The following is an 18,776-nucleotide window of genomic DNA, read 5'->3' as shown; positions in this document are numbered from 1 at the left end:
TAAACATTATATTAAGTGGCATTGTTTAAAGTGGCTAGTGATACAGTATGTTGGCAGCAGCCACTCAATGTTAGTGGTGGCTGTTTAACAGTCTGATGGCCTTGAGATAGAAGCTGTTTTTCAGTCTCTCGGTCCCTGCTTTGTTGCACCTGTACTGACCTCGCCTTCTGGATGATAGCGGGGTGACCAGGCAGTGGCTCGGGTGGTTGTTGTCCTTGATGATCTTTATGGCCTTCCTGTGACATCGGGTGTTGTAGGTGTCCTGGAGGGCAGGTAGTTTGCCCCGGTGATGCGTTGTGCAGAACTCACTACCCTCTGGAGAGCCTTATGGTTGTGGGCGGAGCAGTTGCCGTACCAGGCGGTGATAGAGCCCGACAGGATTGTGCATCTGTAAAAGTTTGTGAGTGCTTTTGGTGACAAGCCGAATTTCTTCAGCCTCCTGAGGTTGAAGAGGCGCTGCTGCGCCTTCTTCACCACTCTGTCTGTGTGGGTGGACCAATTCAGTTTGTCCATGATGTGTACGCCGAGGAACTTAAACCTTACTACCCTCTCCACTACTGTCCAGTCAATGTGGATAGGGGGGTGCTCCCTCTGCTGTTTCCTGAAGTCCACGATCATCTCCTTTGTTTTGTTGACTTTGAGTGTGAGGTTATTTTCCTGACACCACACTCCGAGGGCCCTCACCTCCTCCCTGTAGGCCGTCTCGTCGTTGTTGGTAATCAAGCCTACCACTGTAGTGTCGTCTGCAAACTTGATGATTGAGTTGGAGGCGTGCATAGTCAAGCAGTCGTGGGTGAACAGGGAGTACAGGAGAGGGCTGAGAACGCACCCTTGTGGGGCCCCAGTGTTGAGGTTCAGCGGGGTGGAGATGTTGTTACCTACCCTCACCACCTGGGGGCGGCCCGTCAGGAAGTCCAGTACCCAGTTGCACAGGGAGGGGTCGAGACACAGGGTCTCGAGATTGATGACGAGTTTGGAGGGTACTATGGTGTTAAATGCTGAGCTGTAGTCGATGAACAGCATTCTCACATACGTATTCCTCTTGTCCAGATGGGTTAGGGCAGTGTGCAGTGTGGTTGCGATTGCGTCGTCTGTGGACCTATTGGGGCGGTAAGCAAATTGGAGTGGGTCTAGGGTGTCAGGTAGGGTGGAGGTGATATGGTCCTTGACTAGTCTCTCAAAGCACTTCATGATGACAGAAGTGAGTGCTACGGGGCGGTAGTCATTTAGCTCAGTTACCTTAGCTTTTTTGGGAACAGGAACAATGGTGGCCCTCTTGAAGCATGTGGGAACAGTAGACTGGGATAAGGGTTGATTATTCAATCAAATCAAGAAAAAAGGTATTGAGAAAGGCAAAAGTTCCTAAATACATGAATCAAAAATTAAATGTCTGGTAAAAGTGCTATGTAGTGATTGAGACATACTAAAATATTTTAAGATTAGAAACTAATCCCTAAAACAAAGCCAATATGTTAAACACCTCAATATGTTAAGTTCCAGTTCAAAAGATGATTGTTGTTCTAACAAGAGCATATGCATGCATAATGCAGATCACAGTCTATGTTCTTGACTTAAACACTTAAATAGTCAAAGACTCCAGTCACCCATAGACTGTTCTCTATATGCTACCGCACGGCAAACAGTACTGGAACGCCAAGTCTAGGATCAAAAGGCTCCTTAACAGCTTCTACCCCCAAGCCATAGACTGCTGAACAATTTATCAAATGGCCACCCAGACTATTTACATTGACCACCACCCCCCCCTTTGTTTTTACACTGCTGCTACTCACTGTTAGTTATCTATGCAGTCACTTTACAAATTACCTCGACTAACCTGTACCCCCACATGTTGACCCGGTACCGGTTCTCCCTGTACATAGCCTCGTTGTTGTTATGTAAATATCTTGTGTTACTTTTTGATTACATTTTTTTACTTTATTTAGTAAATATTTTCTTAACTCTATTTCTTGAACTGCATTGTTGGTTAAGGGCTTGTTGTATTCGGCACCTGTGATTTTTTTTTTTGATTTGATAATATTGTATTCTGAAGAAGCAGGGCTACAGCTTTTATCTTCAAAATACTGGAGCTTTTGGCTGGAAGTGTTGGAGACTCTTCACTCAGGCCTGCAGACCCAGGGAGCGGGCAGTGTTCAAGGCGTCGTCTCTGGTCAGGTAGCAGCCACACAGTTGCCGCAGGCCTGTGAAGGACTCCCGACCATGCATGACACGCCAGTTATCAATGAAGAGAACCTACCAGAAAAAGAGGGAACATACTTTATTGTTTGTGTACGATTTTGTAGGACTTTACCCATCCCCTGAAACCCAATCCTGGTTTCAGAATGTCCCCACCCCCCTCTTATATCAACATGTAGTGATTCATCTTTTCTGTCTAGATCAATGAAAAGGCATCTCTTTTTCCTTACCTTTCCAGGCTTCAGTTTGACCCACAACTCATTCTCTGGCTTCCTCATCTCTGTGGTCAACTCTCTGTGAGCCACATACCATCGCTTGACAACGTCATGGGGGATAGTGTTTATGACTGCCCGGTCGTAGTTATTGTATCTGTAAGAGAGGCGACCAAGCAGGAGGTGATACCATATTAATCCTCAATATCAGATTAAATATTCATAACATTGATCTCAAAGGATCTAGCTCTGGATTAACAAGTGTTACGCTGTATGCACTATTATTTTTATTATGAGCAACAGATCCTGAGCTTTCCACAAAGAACCCACCGAAGGGACTTAATTCATATTGATGGGTGTAGCATTTCTCAAATGTGTACAACATTGTGAATTAATAGCTAACAAATACTGGTTAGAGGTTTTATGGCCTATGATGACAATGGAATATATGTTTAAAGCAAGATATTCAGGGAGACATTCACATCTCAAATGAAAACAGACTGGTCATACCGGATCATGAACACCTCATTGTTCCAGGGATACACGTTGAGCACAGGGCCAATGCCTATCATGTGGTTGCGGTGGTCGCTGACATTTTCAATGTACTCATGCTTGATAGGCACCCGTGCTAGCAGCTCAAAGTTGTCAGGTGTCTTCTGGAGCACTTGGTCTGCAGAATAGAATCCATCCACGAGTAGTGTTCTTCCTCCCGTTCCCTCATGTTTAAGGCAATGGAACACTTGGATCCTGTAATTCAAAGTCAATGGCATCAAAGTAAGTCACATGATGTCATGAAATGCCCAATAGATGGCGTATTGCCCTGTCATTTCATGGGACACCAAGGTGGAGTCTATCACAGTATATCTTGTTTTATCAAGATTCAAGAAATCTGTGCCATAGCAATGTGCATCTGGCTTGCATCTTATCAGTTAAGAAAGCCATAAACCGGTGATGAAACAGTGTCAAACTGCAGCTTCCAAAAGGAATGGCCTGTTTCACAATGCTGAACCTGTTGTTACAACTGTCCATTTTACTAACAATATATATTCCATTTAGCAGACGCTTTTATCCTAAGCGACTTAGTCATGCGTGCATACATTTAAAGTATGGGTGGTCCCGGGAATCGAACCCACTAACCTGGCGTAGCAAGCGCCATGCTCTCCCAACTCAGCTACAGAGGACCACATCATTGTAATCACCGAACACAATAACCTACATAGATGTCTAAAGTGTCTGCAACTGAAGAGGAATCTCAACCTAACCAAGATACAGATCAGCATGTGTGCTGCCGTGCTAAATTGACCTGCCATGATAACTCAAACAATTAACACCCATTCGTGTGTGAACATCTTCTGAATACGTACCCACAAGGTTCCTGGAAGTATGAGGTGTCTGTGTGACGGTCCAGGGCCAGTTTGGTGTAGGCAGTGTCTCCTCGGGAGAAATCTGAAGTGAAGTTCCACATCTTGCCATACATAGTCTCCCTAATAGGAAACAGGAATGAAAACATAAAGTACAGTCTGCCGTCTCAAAAATAATATCGACATTATACAAGAACAATTCAAACAGGTTTATAATGGAAAATTTACTCCAAATAGTTATCTTTTGTTTCTTTGGGGTGTCAGAGATGGGATTAGTGTTCAGAAGATGTTCACACACGAATGGGTGTGAATTTAGCACGGCAGCACACATGCTGATCTGTATCTTGGTTAGGTTGAGATTCCTCTTCAGTTGCAGACACTTTAGACATCTATGTAGGTTATTGTGTTCGGTGATTACAATGATGTGGTCCTCTGTAGCTGAGTTGGGAGAGCATGGCGCTTGCTACACCAGGTTAGTGGGTTCGATTCCCGGGACCACCCATACTTTAAATGTATGCACGCATGACTGTAAGTCGCTTAGGATAAAAGCGTCTGCTAAATGGAATATATATTGTTAGTAAAATGGACAGTTGTAACAACAGGTTCAGCATTGTGAAACAGGCCATTCCTTTTGGAAGCTGCAGTTTGACACTGTTTCATCACCGGTTTATGGCTTTTTTAACTGATAAGATGCAAGCCAGATGCACATTGTTATGGCACAGATTTCTTGAATCTTGATAAAACAAGATATACTGTGATAGACTCCACCTTGGTTCAGGCATTGGAAACTTAAACCACACCACCTATGGAGTCCTTTATGAACCTGGTGGATTAATGAGAAGGCAGTACCACTACTCTTCTCCTCTTTGACAAATCCACACTCCATTCTATGTGCTGAGAAAAGTTTGTTGTGCATGTTCACTTGGCAAAAGTATCAAGGGCTTGTTGTTAAGGAAACCAACATCTTCCCTGTAGCAGGTAGCCTAGTGGTTACAGCGTTGGGCTAGTAACCGAAACGTAGGCTAGATTGAATCCCCGAACTGACAAATTAAAAATCTGTCATTCTGCCCCTGAACAATGCAGTTAACCCACTGTTCCTAGGCCATCATTGTAAATAATAATTTGTTCTTAACGGACTTGCCTAGTTAAACAAAGGTCAAATAAATTTGTTTAAAAAAGCACTGTTGCTTTGTAACAAGCATTGTAACAAGCTAACATTAAATAATCTCCCATTCTAAAACCATTTCTGTTTGTATGTATTGTGGTGGGTGGGATGTAGCTACTTTTAAGACCCCTGAACACCCCCTTCTCATTCCCTAAGAGGCCAGTACCTGATGAGGCTGACTCTCTGGGTAACCGTCTCTGTGGCCTCAACAGTTGGTGGGACACCCTCCACAAAAGCAATGCCATACAGCAGAAAGTTTCTGAGGAACTTCTTCAGTTCATCATCACAGGTCATAAACTTGTCCCAATTGGCAGAGGGCACCTTGGCATTGGCATAGATGTCAGAGTTCCAGATGATGCGTGGCTGCATGGCACTCTGCTTCTGTCCCTCATAGCTGTTCTGAGCCAGCCAACTCAGGCTGTACTTTGTCACATGACCATCGGGCCCTGAGGTACACAAATCAAAGACAATTCCTTCTAATATACATCCAATAACTGTTCAAAAGAATGATGAGTAGGAATAGGTACATATATCACAGTGCTGCCAAAAAGAAAATGGGCTGAAATAAAAAACATGACTGGCAATGGACTTAGAGTTTTTGACGACATCAAACAGACCTAGATATACGACCTCAAATGAAATGACTGATTGCAACCAGAGTAAGGGATTTAATGGTTACAGTGTAAAATAAATCATATGGTAGCAATGTCTGCCGTGTCTACAGTATGTCATTATAGCCTTTTACAAGAGGCAAAGGTCTCCCTGAACAATGCAGTAACTATCTCAGGTTTGGCAGTGGTCAAGTTCCAGGCTACTTCACAATGTGGGCTTCTCTTAGTTGAGAAAAGCAATCTTCAAACCAAGACTTACATGTGAGGAAGAGATTCTCATCATCCACCCTGGTGTTGGCAGGACATATGTTCAGCTCCACATGTGATGTATCTAGGTTCCTCTGGTTGGTCTTGCTGTTGTAGCAGGAGGCAGAGCGGCAATGATCCCGTAGCCACACATAGTCAAAGTGCATCACAAGTCCTCCATAGCTGAGCTCTGAAGATTCAAATGTTAGATTTAAGTAAATATTAGCGTATAATATGGAAACTGGCCTAGTCAAGTGTCAGGTCCAGACACTGTTCTAACCAATATACCAGATTAAAGTCCAACATTGGACCGAGTACACCCCCATTCTCATTGACAGGGCTGTAATGGAGCAGGTTGAGAGCTTCAAGTTCTTTGGTGTCCACATCACCAACAAACTAGAATGGTCCAAACACACCAAGACAGTCGTGAAGAGGGCACGACAAAGCCTATTCCCCCTCAGGAAACTAAAAAGATTTGGCATGGGTCCTGAGATCCGCAAAAGGTTCTACAGCTGCAACATCGAGAGCATCCTGACTGGTTGCATCACTGCCTGGTACGGCAATTGCTCGGCCTCTGACCGCAAGGCACTACAGAGGGTAGTGCGTACGGCCCAGTACATCACTGGGGCTAAGCTGCCTGCCATCCAGGACCTCTACATCAGGCGGTGTCAGAGGAAGGACCTAAAAATTGTCAAAGACCCCAGCCACCCCAGTCATAGACTGTTCTCTCTACTACCGCATGGCAAGCGGTACCAGAGTGCCAAGTCTAGGAGAAAAAGGCTTCTCAACAGTTTTTACCCCAAAGCCATAAGACTCCTAAACAGGTAATCAAATGACTACCCGGACTATTTGCATTGTTTGCCACCCCCCCAACCCCTCTTTACGCTACTGCTACTCTCTGTTCATCAGATATGCATAGTCACTTTAACCATATCTACATGTACATACTACCTCAAATCAGCCTGACTTACCGGTGTCTGTATGTAGCCTCACTACTTTTATAGCCTTGCTACTGTACGCACCTCGCTACTGTTTTTCACTGTCTTTTTACTGTTGTTTTTATTTCTTTACTTACCTATTGTTTACCTAATACCTTTTTTGCACTATTGGTTAGAGCCTGTAAGTAAGCATTTCACTGTAAGGTCTACACCGGTTGTATTCGGCGCATGTGACAAATAAACTTTGATTTGAAAGTCCAACATTGGTTCTCAAGTAACACGAGGCTGAAAAGACTTGGCATGGGCTCTCAGATCCTCAAAAGTTTCTGCATCTGCACCATTGAGAGCATTTTGACTGGCTGCATCAGCACTTGGTATGACAACTTGGCAAGGCGCTACAGAGGGTAGGTGCTACCCAGTACATCAAATCAAATGTATTTATATAGCCCTTCGTACATCAGCTGATATCTCAAAGTGCTGTACAGAAACCCAGCCTAAAACCCCAAACAGCAAGCAATGCAGGTGTAGAAGCACGGTGGCTAGGAAAAACTCCCTAGAAAGGCCAAAACCTAGGAGGAAACCTAGAGAGGAACCAGGCTATGGGGGGGGGGGGGGGGGGGCAGTCCTCTTCTGGCTCTGTCAGGTGGAGATTATAACAGAACATGGCCAAGATGTTCAAATGTTCATAAATGACCAGCATGGTCAAATAATAATAATCACAGTAGGTGCAGCAAGTCAGCACCTCAGGAGTAATGTCAGTTGGCTTTTCATAGCCGATCATTAAGAGTATCTCTACCGCTCCTGCGGTCTCTAGAGAGTTGAAAACAGCAGGTCCGGGACAGGTAGCACGTCCGGTGAACAGGTCAGGGTTCCATAGCCGCAGGCAGAACAGTTGGAACTGGAGCAGCAGCCCGGCCAGGTGGACTGGGGACAGCAAGGAGTCATCATGCCAGGTAGTCCTGGCGCATGGTCCTAGGGCTCAGGTCCTCCGAGAGAGAGAAAGAAAGAGAGAAGGAGAGAATTAGAGAGAGCTTACTTAAATTCACACAGGTCACCGGATAAGACAGGAGAAATACTCCAGATATAACAAACTGACCCTAGCCCCCCGACACAAACTACTGCAGCATAAATACTGGAGGCTGAGACAGGAGTGGTCAGGAGACACTGTGGTCCCATCCGATGATACCCCCGGACAGGGCCAAACAGGAAGGATATAACCCCACCCACTTTGCCAAAGCACAGCCCCCACACCACTAGAGGGATATCTTCAACCACCAACTTTCCATCCTGAGACAAGGCCGAGTATAGCCCACAAAGATCTCCGCCACAGCACAAACCAAGGGGGGGCGCCATCCCATGGGGGGCGCCAACTATACATCACTGTAGCTGAGCTCCATGCCATCCAGACCCACTGGTATAGAGGCCATCATAGGCTGTTCTCTTTGTAATCGCACGACAAGCGGTAGAGATGCACCAAGTCTGGACCAACAGGACCCTAAACAGCATCTACCCCCAAGCCATACGACTACATTGACCCCTTTTCGAACAACCTTTTTTGACTCATCACATATACTGCTGCTACTGTTTACTATCTGTCACTTTATTCTTAGTTATACTGAACACAAATATATACCTCAACATGTAAAGTGTTGGTCCCATGTTTTATGAGCTGAAATAAAAGATCCCAGAAATGTTCCATACTCAAAAAAAACGTATTTCTCTGAAATGTAGTGCATACATTTGTTTACATCCCTGTTAGTGAGAATTTCTCCTTTGCCAAGATAATCCATCTACCTGCCAGGTGTGGCATATTAAGAAGCTGATTAAACAGAATGATCATTACACAGGTGCACCTTGTGCTGGGGACAATAAAAGGCCACTAAAATGTGCAGTTTTGTCACACAACAATGGCACAGATGTCTCAAGTTTTGAGGGAGCGTGCAATCAGCCTGATGACTGCAGGAATGTCCACCAGAACTGTTGCCAGATAATTTAATGTTAATTTCTCTACCATAAGCCGCCTTAAACGTCATTTTGAGAATTTGCAGCACGTCCAACCGGCCTCACAGCCGCAGATCATGTGTAACCGCGCCAGCCCAGGACCGCCACATCTGGCTTCTTCACCTGCAGGATCGTCTGAGACCAGCCACCCGGACAGCTGGTGAAACTGAGGAGTATTTCTGTATGAAATAAAGCCCTTTTGTGGGGAAAAAAACTCAACCTGATTGGCTGGGCCTGGTTCCCCTGTGGGTGGGCCTGGCTCCCCTGTAAATGGGCCTGGCTCCCAAGTGGGTGGCCTATGCCCTCCTAGGCCCACCCATTGCTGCATCCCTGTCCAATCATGTGAAATCCATAGATTAGGGCCTAATTTATTTATTTAAATGACCTGATTTTCTTATATAAACTGTAACTCCATAAAATCATTGCGTTTATATTTTTGTTCAGTATATATGTATTTATCTACCCCTACCTCGTACCCCTGGTATATAGCCAAGTTATCGTTACTCATTGTGTATCTATTATGACGTGTTTTACTTTTTTATTATTTCTTTCTCTCTGCATTGTAACATGCTGACCAGACCGGACACGTCGCGTAAGCGAGCGTCACAAAATAAATGTAGAAATCCATGTTATTCAATTATTGCACCCACACTGCTTGCGCGCGCCAACAACCGTCTGCGATGCCAAGAGCTAAAATAGAACTCATTTATATTTCTGACGCAGATCCCACTGCAAGTCCTGCCTCTCCCATCTCCTCATTGGTTTATAGAAGCAGGTACCCACGTGCCATCTCCTCATTTGTTATACCCACATGGGTGATTGAAAGACAAACTGTTTTGCCGGTCGTCGTGGTAATACTATGAAAGTTTAGATGCGATCACCATATAAGTTCAAAGATGAAAAAGCCTGGAAGGAGGAGAGATGACTACAAACGATTCGGTTGGCCGTTTTATGTGTGGATTAATTGTCGGAGTAGAGGACCTTGTGCATTTCAGGTAAAATAACAACTCAATGTTTTTATCCCAGGACAAATTAGCTAGCAACAGCAAGCTAACTAAATAGGACAAATTGGCTAGCAAGTGCAAGCTAACTAGCTAAATTGCCATACATGTTTAATGCTTTTCGATCTGTCCCCAAATTAATGTCATTGGTTGAGAGTTTGTTTTGATATTTTAACCTGCGTGTCGTGATCTCGTTTGGTGTAGGGGGACAAAATAAATGTATGCACGATAGCGCACGCGCGCAGCCGGTTTGGGTTCCGTTTTAGGAAGGGCCCGTAAGCACTTTCACTGATAGTCCACACCAGTTGTTTACGAAGTACGTGACGAATAAAATTGTATTTGATATGAACAAATTGAACTTCAATAACAAACACTTGGGAAGCTAGAGCGAATTAAATGCCAAATAATCATTGCCTTTGGTAAAGGGAAGCGCAGATAAAAAACAATTGTCAAGACACTCACCAAGGCATTCTTCCTGAAGTTGCCAGTGACAACTCGTCGACTGTGGAGCAGCAGTATACTGCCAATACCTCACTTCATTCTGGGTCCGTATGAGTCGGGAGACCAAAGGAGCCTGTATTTTCGAAATGGGTTGCAAATAGCCATGTAAACGGAAAAACACCCGAGCCAAAGACATTATCTGTTGATGTAGGAAAAAGGAAACTGCTCTTGATAGTATCACCGATATTTAATACGCTTACGTATCGGCCTTCGTCAGAGCTTTAGTGAATAAAAAAAAAATTGCACCCTTATGTAGACATGGCCCCACCCACATCCTTTCTACACATCGAAGGGGGTTGGAGGCAAAGGAAAAACAAATAAGTGCTACCAAATATAACAATATGAATATTAATATAAATATTACAAAGGTGTATATATAAGGCGTATTGAACACGTCTGTAAAATCTCAATGAGGACATGTAGTATCTGGGATCTACATCTGTTTATATTAGTTACTATGCTGTTACTAAGCGGTGATGTATTACGACAGTGTTACGTTACTACACCTAATAGGAAATGCACATGCGCACTAGTGTGCCCGGGAACTGTAGAGCACGAGAGGTTTTGACTAAACGAAAATTAACTGTACTCCCGTCTCCTGCCTGGTCATTTCTCCACAACACAAATATTACAGTGGCGACGAGGTGATTAAACTTATTTAACGGACATTGCTTGAAGGGAAGAATGTTGCGTGAGTAATGAAACTCAAAATAATTACGTAATTCGTCAGTTATTTTTTATTTTCTTTCGCCAGTAAAAAAAGGCTAAGCACTGCTAGCAGGTACAGTGTTCAGGAGCTGCCAAGTAGCAAGACTATTGGAGTCCAGAATAGCGACACTGCCCTCTGGTGGTTAAATAAAAAAAAAACTGTCATTGAACCCATTGAAATTAGGCGATCTCAGTGGAGAAATATTGTCAAGAAAAAAAAAAGGAAGAAGGAACGTAACACGGTGTGTACATTATTACAAATGAGTGCAGTGAACGAAGTAATTGCAGAAACTTCTGAAGTGAAGAATTAGATGAAAATTAAGGAATACAAGGAATAAGGAAACTGAACAATTAACTGTGAAAATGGCAACCATTGGTCGAGTACCAGAGTTTGAGGCTACAAAAGAGGATTTTGATTCCTATTTGGAGCGTTTTGAGCGTTGGCTGGCTGCAAATGAAATCAAAGATGAAAAGAAAGCAGACATATTTCTCAGTGTTTTGGGTCCAACTGAGTATGGATTGCTGAAAGGTCTCATTGAACCAATAAAAGCAGTGGAGTTGAACTATGCAGAACTGACTGAAACTCTTTCAAGGCATTTCAAGCCTAAGCCAATTCTCATTGCAGAACGTTTCAGATTTTACCAACGTCACCAGAGTCAAGGGGAAACCGTGGCTGACTACATCCTTGCTTTGAAAAGGCTGGCAAGTACATGTGAGTTTGCACAATTTCTTGATGATGCTCTTCGAGACAAGTTTGTATGTGGTCTCACAGGTGAAGCATATCACAGAAGGCTTCTGTCAGAGAAGGACCTGACCTTTCGGAAAGCCTGTGATATCGCACTTGGACTCGAGCTTGCCCACAGGGATACTATTGAGCTATCGGGATATGCAGAACGTCAGAAAGGTGTTCACAAGGTCAGTGATGCACGTGGTGAAAAAGGCTCACAAAAGTCACACTTTTCTCAGTCCCGTCCTCAAGGTTACACAAGAACAAAGCAGCCCACATCTCAAAGGTCTAAGCCAAGTTGCTACAGATGTGGGGGAGATAATCATCAGCACAGTGAATGTCGATTCCAAAATGTAAAGTGCCACAATTGTGGAAAGGTTGGACATTTACAGAAAGTGTGTAAAGCCTCAAAACGCACAGCAAGAGCGCACAAAGTGTCAGACGCAGCACAAGAAGAGGAAGGTACTACTGAAACAGTATTGGAACTGTCCACAGTGTACACAGCTCAACAACAAAAAGATGGAATCTATCTCAACATGGAGTTAGCGGGAAAACCGGTAAAAATGCAGCTGGACACCGGAGCGTCTGTATCTCTGGTTCCAGAGAGACTCTACAAAGAAAAACTGAAAGAGTGCCCTCTTCAGCCAGCGTCCATCCGCCTTTCTTCATACACTGGTGACACTATTCCTGTGTTAGGGCAGATCCAGGTACCAGTCCGGTATGAAAGGAAGGAGTGGACGCTACCGCTTGTCATTGTTAAAGGAGAAAATCAGCCTTGCTAGGCAGAAACTGGCTACAAAAGATCAAGTTGAACTGGGGAGAAATCTTCAGTCTGAGAAAGGACAAACCAGTGAGTCAGGCTACACTCACTAACATGCTGGAGAAGCACAAAGAACTTTTCAAAGATGGCTACGGCGAAATACAAGACTTCACAGCAAAAGTCAGAGTGCAAGAAGGAACCAAGCCTATCTTTCACAAACCACGTCCAGTTCCCTATGCTCTTAAGGAAGCAGTAGAGAAGGAACTGGACCGCCTACAGAAGAATAACATAATCACGAAAGTAGCGAGGAGCGACTGGGCCGCTCCGATTGTTGTAGTCCCAAAGAAAGACAAGACCGTCAGAATGTGCGGTGACTACAAGGTCACAGTAAATCGCTGCATACTACCAGAGGAATATCCACTACCAAACGCTGAAGGTCTGTTTGCCACTCTAACTGGTGGGAAGGTTTTCAGTAAGCTGGACCTGGCATTCGCTTATCAGCAACTGAAGCTGGATCCGGAGTCAGAACAGTATCTGACCATCAATACACACAAGGGGCTATTCAGATTCAATCGCTTGGCCTATGGAATCTCGACAGCTCCAGCGATATTCCAACACACAATGGATCAGATCTTGGACGGTATAGACAACGTTGTGTGCTTCATGGACGACATCCTCGTGTCAGCACCAACCATTGGAGAGCACCTTGCTCCTGAACTATTACGGAAAGTTTGTGGCAAACTTGTCCACATTGTTGCATCCGCTTCACCAACTGCTGCAGGCCGATACAAAGTGGAATTGGTCCCCACAATGCGAAGAAGCATTCAAGACTTGCAAACAGCGTCTGCTAAAGAGCAAGTGGCTTGCCCACTACAACACAGAGATGAAGCTGAGACTCGCGTGTGATGCATCTCCATACGGAGTAGGAGCCGTCATCTCACATGTTCTATCGTCAGGTGAAGAACACCCTATTGCATTTGCATCACGGACTCTGTCACCAAGTGAGAAAAATTATGCTCAAATTGAGAAGGAAGCCCTGAGCATAATATTCGGAGTGAAGAAGTTTCACAAATACCTGTACGGAAGGAAGTTCCAACTGCTGACAGATCACAAGCCTCTGTTGGCCATCCTTGGACCAAAATCAGCTATACCAACCCTTGCTGCACTTCGAATGCAACGTTGGTCTCTGATATTGTTAGCCTACGACTACGAGATTGAGTACAGACGATCCAGTGATCACGCAAATGCAGATGCACTATCAAGACTACCATGCAATAGTGACTCCGACAGTGAAGATGATAGAGCAGTCTTCCAGATCTCTCTCATTGACGAACTGCCCATATCTGCTTCAGACATAGCAGAGGAAACAAGGAAAGATCCAGTGCTTTCCAAAGTCTTGGACTTAACATTAGGAGGTTGGCCAAACTTCGTAAATGACGATAACCTTCGTCCATTCATCGACAAGAAAGACCAGTTGTCCACTGATCAAGGATGTGTTCTGTGGGGATCAAGGGTGGTGGTACCTCACAAATTCCAGAGGAGACTGCTATCTGACCTGCATGAGGGACATCCAGGGATCACTCGAATGAAAGCACTCGCTCGCAGTTATCTGTGGTGGCCTGGACTGGATCAGGACATTCAACAGCATGTAGGCCACTGCTCACCTTGTGAAGCTGTTCGCAACAAGCCTGCTGCTGCACCTCTTCATCCATGGTCCTGGGCTGCTACACCTTGGGAACGCATCCATGTGGATTACGCCGAGATTGACAAGCAACATTTCCTTGTTGTCGTCGATGTCCATTCCAAGTGGATGGAAGTGTTCCCTACTCAACTGACCACAGCTGAGAAGACCATCAATCTTCTCAGACACCTGCTCGCATCCTTTGGACTAGTCAAGGAGCTCGTATCGGACAATGGCCCTCCTTTCACGTCAAACGATTTTGAAATGTTTCTCAAGAACAATGGAGTAAGGCACATCCGGTCACCACCTTACCATCCGGCATCAAACGGAGCAGCAGAGAGAGCCGTGCAAACCTTTAAGAAGGCCTGGACTAGACTCGAGGTTCAGTCTGTGCCCACCCAACAAAGGCTTCCCCGGTTCCTGTTTACTTACCGCAACACACCACACACAGTAACGGAATGTACACCAGCTGAACTGTTTCTGAGACGCCAACCACGTACCCGCCTGACATTGTTGAAACCAGACTTGTCAAGCACTGTGGCAAAGCACCAGCTACAGCAGAAGAAAGCTCATGACAGACACTCAAAGACTGTCAGAGAATTCAAAGAGGGAGAGAGGGTGATGGTACGTGATTTCAGACACCCCAAGAGCCTGTGGAACTCAGGTGTGATCTTGCAACGCAAAGGACCTTTGACTTACCAAGTCCAAATTGGTCATCGCCAGGTCAACGTTCATGTGGATCATCTGCTACGGTCCAACGCCCCAGCAGAGAAACGCAGAGAGAACAAGAACAATAACGACCCCCAGGACTATTCTCCTGACTGTGGACGTACGGGAGAGACAGAGCCTGACCTTCCACCCGAACCTGGCCCACTACCGGAAGCCCAGGAGGAGCGAAGATATCCTATTCGACAGCGAAGGGCACCTCAAAAGCTTGACCTGTGAGTTGAGCTGTTAATGGTAACAGACAGTAAAACAAACAAACACTTTAATATGTCCTAGATAAAAGGAAAGAAAACGGACATTACCTGGGTTAGTTATTAGGACACAAACTCCATCTTCGGGGCAGAATAATCCCCTGGATTTGTGCTGGGCTCTGAAAAGTCTGCTTCAACCCAGTAGTTGAAAAATGTTAAGAATGCATTGTTCAGATATTGCATTAGTAGTTCCCTAACATATTTACCTTGTTCTCTGGGAGTTAAAAACTATGGGGGAGGAGTGTAGTATCTGGGATCTACATCTGTTTATATTAGTTACTATGCTGTTACTAAGCGGTGATGTATTACGACAGTGTTACGTTACTACACCTAATAGGAAATGCACATGCGCACTAGTGTGCCCGGGAACTGTAGAGCACGAGAGGTTTTGACTAAACGAAAACTAACTGTACCCCCGTCTCCTGCCTGGTCATTTCTCCACAACACAAATATTACAGGACATAGTAAGTTTTCATTAGTCACTGGGTACATCGTACGAAAAACGTCAGAATAATCTACAAGAGACACATATTTCATGTTCAAATTCACAACATAACATACATAGGCATTTCATCATTAAATCCTTTAGGAAATAAGGTCTGGAGGGTGAAAATCCAAAAACATTCTCTTTTACTCAGAGTATTATTAATATCTCCTCCCCTGTCTGATATCTTAACTTTCTCTATGTCACAAAATCTAAAGGTGGAAATGTCATGCTTCAGGTCATTGAAATGTACAGCGACTGGATAATCCCTGTCGTTTCTCCTGATTGAACTTTTATGTTCACTAATTCTCTGTTTGAGAGAGCGGGTGGTTTTATCGACATAACAGAGCCCACATGGACATTTAATAATGTAAATAACATGGGTGGTGGAACACGTAATAATGTAATTTATTTGGAACCGTTTTCCTGTGTGTGGGTGGCATAAATATTCACATTTCATCATATTGTTGCACTGTGCGCATCCTCTGCATTTATAGTTACCATTTGGTAGAGGGCGTAAAAGAGTTTGGCTAATTTTCTTTTGTGGCTGGCAGTTGGCATGAACCAATTTATCGCGTAAATTGCGAACTCTCCTTTACACAATACGTGGTAGATATTTAAATTCAGCCGGCAAAGCTGGGTCCGATGATAAAATATGCCAGTGTTTCTTGACCACACCTCCCACTTTTCGCGAATTCAAAGTATATGTAGTTGTGAACATTACGGAGTGTTCTTTGGCTTTAGCGGGTCTTTTTTGTAGCAGTTCATCTCGTGTTTTTTCCAATGCCAAATTATGAGCTTCATCCACACATTGTGACGAATAGCCTCTTATTAGAAACCTAATGCGCATCTCCGCTGCTTTTTCTAGATAATCCTCTGTGGAGTGGCATATACGGCGCAGTCTAAAAAATTGGCTTCTTGGAAATCCTCTTTTTAATGGCTCAGGGTGGAAGCTGTCACCCTGTAATAGGATTTCTGTCCGTTTCTTTTCTATACAGAGTTGTAAACAGGGTTCCATTTGATTTCTCAATCCACATATCGAGATAATGAACACGTTGAGTGTCACGTTCAATAGTGAATTTGAGATTAGGGTCAATGTCATTGAGTAGTGCCATAAAATCTGACAGTTCTTCTTCAGTTCCTTCCCATATACAATAAATGTCGTCAATATATCGATACCACTTCAGGACTTTATTCAAAAATGGATTCTCGTTTTCATTATTAACAAAACGTTCTTCAAAAAGACCCCTCAATAACAAACACATGGGAAGCTAGAGCGAATTAAATGCCAAATAATCATAGCCTTTGGTAAAGGGAAGCGCAGATAAAAAACAATTGTCAAGACACTCACCAAGGCATTCTTCCTGAAGTTGCCAGTGACAACTCGTCGACTGTGGAGCAGCAGTATACTGCCAATACCTCACTTCATTCTGGGTCCGTATGAGTCGGGAGACCAAAGGAGCCTGTGTTTTCGATATGGGTTGCAAATAGCCATGTAAACGAAAAAACACCCGAGCCAAAGACATTATCTGTTGATGTAAAATTGGTTTAGATGGAACACTGGACAGGTGCACAATTATATACAGTAGTTGATGTGGATTATTCGCGTCAGAGACTGTCTCCTGCACAAATGATAATTTCCCTGAATTACTTAATTGCTTTGATTGAGAACAAATCAACTCGTATGGTTTGATAATCTGAGTATGCAATGCTCACAGAACAGATCTCGTGTGGATTCCAGTCAACTGTTGATAGCAGCACAGTGATTTGGCTGTAATTCAGATTTCGTGGACCTTCATCGGCTTCGATGAACACCTACAATGACAATCGCGGAGATTAATTATTAAACAAGTTTGCTCCATTTTTCCTAGTAGTTTATAGTTTTTGCTGGCTAGCGTTGCAGTATTGTAAACTTTGGCCTCGTACCTTGCTAACATTGACGCTGAGAACTGCTAGTATAGCAGCTATAAAACAGTTTGAGGTCGCGTTCCTCTGCCTAGGCATTGCTGTCTCATGCCATATTTTACACCTTGATCACACCGACAGTGTATTTGTGCAAAATGGTATGCAGCATCATCTGGATGTACAACATACACCTTCTGCTACAATTTCTTTTAAGCCATCTGCGCATACAGCTTTACGCATACGTTCGATAAATCGAACGTATGCACCACACAGAACCCACTGCCAATGCAATGCAAACACAGCGTTCCATTGGAAATGAAAGTACTTTTGGTGAACCAAAATTAATTAACACTGTCGGTGTGATTGAGGCGTCACAACACCTGGATGGATATTGTACATATCAACTAACCACATATGTTATATCAAACTGTCACTTGATGACTCAGTCAATGACGTGCCATGCAACAATTGGTTGATGCATGCTACGTCTGAGCAGGGGTACGCGACCTAACGCCTCAATCACATCGACAGTGATTTTTGCTCAAAATGGGACGCAGTATCATCTGAATATATGTAAAACAAAAGTTCAATATTCACTTTCTGATATCATTTCTGTGAGGCCATCTACGCATACATTTAAGTCATTTAAGTCATCATACAGTTTGATGCATACGTTCAGTAGATGAATCCAACTTATGCACCACACCAGTCGAGGCTCTTCAGCGGAGGAAGGGGAGGACCATCCTCCTCACTGAATTTCAGAAAAATTAAAATAGTTAAACATTTAAAAAGTTATCCTTTTTAGATAAAACTATACAAAATATAATCACTTCACCAAATAATTGATTAAAACACACTATTTTGCAATGAAGGTCTACAGTAACCTCAACAGCACTCTGTGTGGTAGCACCATGGTGTAGCCGGAGGACAGGTAGTTTCCGTCCTCTTCTGGGTACATTGACTTCAATACAAAACCTAGGAACTTCATGGTTCTCACCCCCTTCCATAGACTTACAAAGTAATTATGACAAATTCCAGAGGATGTCCTCCAACCTATCAGATCTCTTGCAGCATGAACTGACATGTTGTCCACCCAATCAAAGGATCAGAGAATGAATCTAGTACTGAAAGCATAAGTGACAGCTAGCTAGCACTGCAGTACATCAAATGTGGTGAGTAGTTGACTCAAAGAGAGAAAGACAATAATTAAACAGTTTTTAACAAATTCATTTATTCAAAAATGGAGGAGGACGAGAAAGAGAGCTAGCTATATTTCATGTTTTTCTCTTTCACTTATTTAGCTAG

General features: G+C 43.8%; 1 protein-coding gene across 3 annotated transcripts; it reads right to left on the bottom strand.

Moving 5' to 3' along the window:
* Positions 1-1,983: 1,983 nt before the first annotated feature.
* LOC120057220 (trimethyllysine dioxygenase, mitochondrial-like) lies at positions 1,984-17,092 on the bottom strand. Of its 3 annotated transcripts, none has more exons than XM_039005753.1 (7): positions 16,918-17,092; positions 5,802-5,978; positions 5,098-5,377; positions 3,770-3,889; positions 2,916-3,152; positions 2,424-2,562; positions 1,984-2,250 (listed from the first exon to the last, which is right to left on the bottom strand). In XM_039005753.1, the coding sequence occupies exons 1-7, from the start codon at positions 17,090-17,092 to the stop codon at positions 2,119-2,121; spliced, it is 1,260 nt and encodes a 419-aa protein (XP_038861681.1). In that variant the 3' UTR covers positions 1,984-2,118. The 3 variants fall into 3 exon arrangements, with proteins under 3 accessions (XP_038861681.1, XP_038861679.1, XP_038861680.1); XM_039005751.1 differs by lacking the exon at positions 16,918-17,092 and adding an exon at positions 10,191-10,460; XM_039005752.1 differs by lacking the exons at positions 3,770-3,889; positions 16,918-17,092 and adding an exon at positions 10,191-10,460.
* Positions 17,093-18,776: the final 1,684 nt, after the last annotated feature.

This window comes from Salvelinus namaycush, chromosome 12 (genome assembly GCF_016432855.1).
Source record: "Salvelinus namaycush isolate Seneca chromosome 12, SaNama_1.0, whole genome shotgun sequence".
NCBI lineage: Eukaryota > Metazoa > Chordata > Actinopteri > Salmoniformes > Salmonidae > Salvelinus > Salvelinus namaycush.
Note: the sequence above shows the minus strand (reverse complement) of the source record. Positions and strands in the feature narration are given on the sequence as shown.